Genomic DNA, 2,335 nt, shown 5'->3' with positions numbered 1-2,335 from the left:
TATGTTATCAATGAATAGAGTCATTAAACGACAAATATGATTATTTTTTTTTTAGGGATGAATTCAAAATATATCTCATTTTTCAAAAACTACCTAAGATATCGAAAAATAAAATTACTTCACTTTTTAAAAAAACTTACATAAAAATAAGATTTTTTCTAAAAATTCACCCGAATAAATCGTATCATAAGCATGTTACCTCTGTTGCGCAATGTTTCAATGCCAACAATTTTGTTTCGCGGAGTGCCAGGAGAAGCTCGGGCACCCAAAGGACATGCTCAACACGACCATGATGAATATGAAGATGTGCCTCTACCATGTTAGGGAAATCGCTAAACGAAACCTGTAGCTTAGATTTCGCGATTATTTTCATATAGAGGTATTCAAGAGATGGCGTATCTATCACACGATGGCTAATGCCATTATCCACGGTACTGTTATCTTCAAAGATTAAACTTTTCAATGTGCGAGGCATCTGGATTGTAGGTATATAAACATAACTACCACAGGGATCGTTCAGTACAATGAGCATAAGATTTTCAAGAACAGGGCAGCCAGATAAAAGTTTGCTGGGGTCCACACAGAGGGTATCTAACTCTAAGTTCTTGAGAGATGGCAGATAAACATTTGGAAACCTTCGATAACAATCGATATAATCACCATGTTTCAAAGCAAGGGACTTGAGTGATGGAGAAGTGAGCATGGCTTCAGGCAAGTCGATTTCACACACTAGATCAAGGCAGAGATACAGTTCTTGGAGATAGGGCCCAATAACGGCATCAAGCCATGTTAAGATGGTTAGACTACTTTCTGAATATTCATAACAACTGAGGCGAAACTTTTGGATGGGGAAATCTGCATTGCGCCGAGCTAGAATAGCATTCACGTATGAAACAAATCGAGCTTCCCATCCCGGACCGGGCCGAGAGGTTGTATCATCTATGTCAAGGACTTGGAGTTCCTTCCAAACATGGCGCCACCTGCGAGAGAGAATGCTGGTGGATACAGCTTCTTTTGTTGGGAGGTATGAGAGAATGTCGCAAAGGATAGAGTTTGGTAATAAACTGATCCTATCCATGTTCATGGTTGATGGTTTCACTTTCTCAAGTTTGTCTCCGGAGAGGGTTAGACTCAACTCTAGGGTTTAGGATTTAAAGGAGAACCAAGGTTGTTTGTTTGTTTGATTTTTTGATTATATAGATTTGATTAAGATTATTATAAAAGGTATCATATGATTTGAATTTATTTTTTTATTTGATTTAATTTAAATTATTATCTTTTATTTTGACTCGATTTATTTAGATTTGAAAAACCAATCAAGGATTTAAAATTTTTAAAAGTTAAAATTTGGATTGGATGTAATTCAATTCTAGAAAACTTAATAATAAAAAATTATAAAATTTGAAAGGATATAAAATAATCCAATCAAATCATAATAATTTGAATTAGATTGAACTGAAAATAAATTATATCCATTTTAATTGTCAAATAGCATGATCTTGTAACAGTAAATGAGATACAAATAGAATCAGTGACATGTTAACTCTCAGCAAACAATGGAATCAACAGATCATTCAATGCATGTTTCCAGTCCAAATCAGCAATCAGATTCTACTAACAAAAATTGTTGAAGGTAATGATAAACTTACATGGATGTTCCATAAATCTGGTAATTATGAAGTCTCTTCCGGATACCGAGTAGCTTATCAGTTCAGTCATCCCCCTCTGGAACTCATCCCAACCTCCAACAGAGAAGAAACATTTGGGTGAACTTGTGGAAAATGAAGCTCCCCCCAAAATTGGCATCTTCCTTTGGCGAGCCTTGCATGAATGCCTTTCGGTGATGGATCTTCTTCACCGGCGACTGCCTGGGAGATCCGAGAAGACTCTTACGGTCTCTTTTCTCAGCTCGTCTTCACCATCTCCCCAATGAATTAGGGATTTCTTTCTTACATAGTTGGTATAATGTTTTGTTTTTCACTGTTTGAGTCTTGGCATTCCTCTTTCTCTCCTGAATTACTATTGTCACATTTAGAACATCTTATTCCTTTTCATGTTAAATTGAATAAAATTGTTTACCTTTAGAAAATTAAAAATTAAATTATACGTATAAATAATTTTAAAATATAAATATAATTATAGATGAAGAGTTGAACGAGTGTGAGAACGATTGAATCCGTAACCTCACAGAAACGTCCATGGTGGGGGGTAAGAAGGTGTGCGTGTTCAGCCTGCCTCCTTGTGGCTCAAAGTCCAAGTGAGCTATCAGTGGAGGGAGTGCGCAAACCCGGTTGGTTGCAGTAGGCCGGGTGATTAGAGACCAATGGGTGGCATT

General features: G+C 36.5%; 1 protein-coding gene across 1 annotated transcript in view; it reads right to left on the bottom strand.

The window, feature by feature from the left end:
• Nucleotides 1-1,143, bottom strand: part of LOC107614823 (F-box/LRR-repeat protein At3g59200-like) — a 2,186-nt gene extending 1,043 nt beyond the window's left edge. The window contains exon 1 of the mRNA XM_016316956.2: nt 200-1,143. Within this exon, the coding sequence (XP_016172442.2) occupies nt 200-1,084 (885 nt within the window). The 5' untranslated portion in view covers nt 1,085-1,143. The remainder of the gene's footprint in view (nt 1-199) is intronic.

The sequence above is a fragment of the Arachis ipaensis genome, chromosome B09, assembly GCF_000816755.2.
Source record: "Arachis ipaensis cultivar K30076 chromosome B09, Araip1.1, whole genome shotgun sequence".
Taxonomy (NCBI): Eukaryota; Viridiplantae; Streptophyta; class Magnoliopsida; order Fabales; family Fabaceae; genus Arachis; species Arachis ipaensis.
The sequence above is the reverse complement of the archived record's forward strand: the minus strand, read 5'-3'. Positions and strand labels throughout refer to the sequence as shown.